This window comes from Trypanosoma grayi, assembly GCF_000691245.1.
Source record: "Trypanosoma grayi strain ANR4 Tgr_2063_V1, whole genome shotgun sequence".
Taxonomy (NCBI): Eukaryota; Euglenozoa; class Kinetoplastea; order Trypanosomatida; family Trypanosomatidae; genus Trypanosoma; species Trypanosoma grayi.
In genome coordinates this window covers 1-1,413 of record NW_008827681.1, presented here as the reverse complement: position 1 = coordinate 1,413, position 1,413 = coordinate 1, and the positions used below count along the sequence as shown (strand labels likewise).

Genomic DNA, 1,413 nt, shown 5'->3' with positions numbered 1-1,413 from the left:
GCTGCCGCTGCCGTCTGTGCCGCCACTTTCACCCATCGCGGCACTCACAGCGCTGTTCGATGGAAGCAGAGAAGACTCAGGTGTACCGCTGGCTGGAGAGGATGTCTCCCCAGTGTGTTCATCAGATGTTGTGGTGGCTTCAGTGGGTTCGGTTGAAGAAAGACCATTAGGCACGTCGACTGCCTCTGAATCACCGGCTGGCGGGGCTTGTGCATCGGCTGCGTTGGGTGCATCTGCAGGGGGAAGTGTTAGAGTGTTGTCATTTTTTCCTGCCGGTGCTTGAGAAGCAGCTGTAACGGGAGTATTGTTAGGTACTTCCACTTCTTTCTTATCTTTTGATACACCTTGATGTTGTCTTGAAGCATGTCCATCATTTATAAAATCAGGAGCATCACCTTCGCTTTTTTCCTGATTCACTGCGACGCTGGGACGTTCCTCGATGTCTTTCCGATCTTGCTGCAGTGGTAAGTCACTGCCTCCCTGAGAAGCAAATGATGAAGCACCTCCTTTTGCTTTCTGTTTGGCAACTTCATCAGCAGCCGTTACTGCGTTATTTACAGCATCCGGTATTTGTTCGAAAGCTTTAGCCGCTTCCTTCGCGTTCATAAATGCAGTTTTCGCTTTATTTTCTGCTGCTTTAGCTTTATCCAGCGCCTTCGTGGCGTGTTGCGCTGCAGCATGAGCGTACTCCTTTACTTTCTCTTTATTTCTCACTGAATTCACGCCATCTTTATTTTGATCTCCAACCTTCTTTATCTCACCAGCTTCATGCGCTGCCTGCTTGGCCTGCTCACCTGCAGCTTTTGCGCTCTCCTGAGCGTCCGTTGCGTCACTGGAAGAAGAAGCTGCATTGCTGGCCGCGTCAGCAAATCCAGCCTGACTCGTTTTTACGAGTTCCAATAACGCTTTTACTTGCGGTGGGACTGAACCTTCCGACAACCGAATTGCCTCCTCAACTTTCTCCGTGATCATCTGCACCATCCCAGACGCTGCCTGCGCTGCATTCTTTGCCAATTGTGATGATCCTGCCGCCTCCGTAAGGCGTTTCATTGCCGTCACGGATGTTGTCATGGCTTTCTGAGCTTTTTCTTGGACTCCACCAGCCTTATTATGATCAACGTCAGGTTCAACATCCTTTTCCAGGCCATCAGCATCACTTTGCGCAGTCGTCACGAGACTTAGTGCATCTGCGGCATCACGGTCAGCACCCTCAGCCTTCGTGAGAGCCTCATTCGCAGATTCCTTTATATTATCAATATACTGCTTAACATCAGAAAGAGTTGCTTTCGCTTTGTTCATTTTTCCACTTGCTGCCCCAACAGCCGGCACAATCCCGCACAGCAGCAGGAGGGCAACACCGAACAGCACGTGGCGCACCGCCAGCATGATACTGCAGTCAGAGTCGCTTCGACG

The 1,413-nt window shown here is 50.7% G+C and overlaps 1 protein-coding gene across 1 annotated transcript; it reads right to left on the bottom strand.

Annotated features, from left to right (window-relative positions):
* DQ04_20631000 (hypothetical protein) lies at window positions 1-1,413 on the bottom strand (the record flags this gene model as incomplete). Its single annotated transcript, XM_009317949.1, has 1 exon — window positions 1-1,413. A coding segment is annotated over one exon (1,413 nt), but the record flags the coding sequence as incomplete, so codon positions are not given.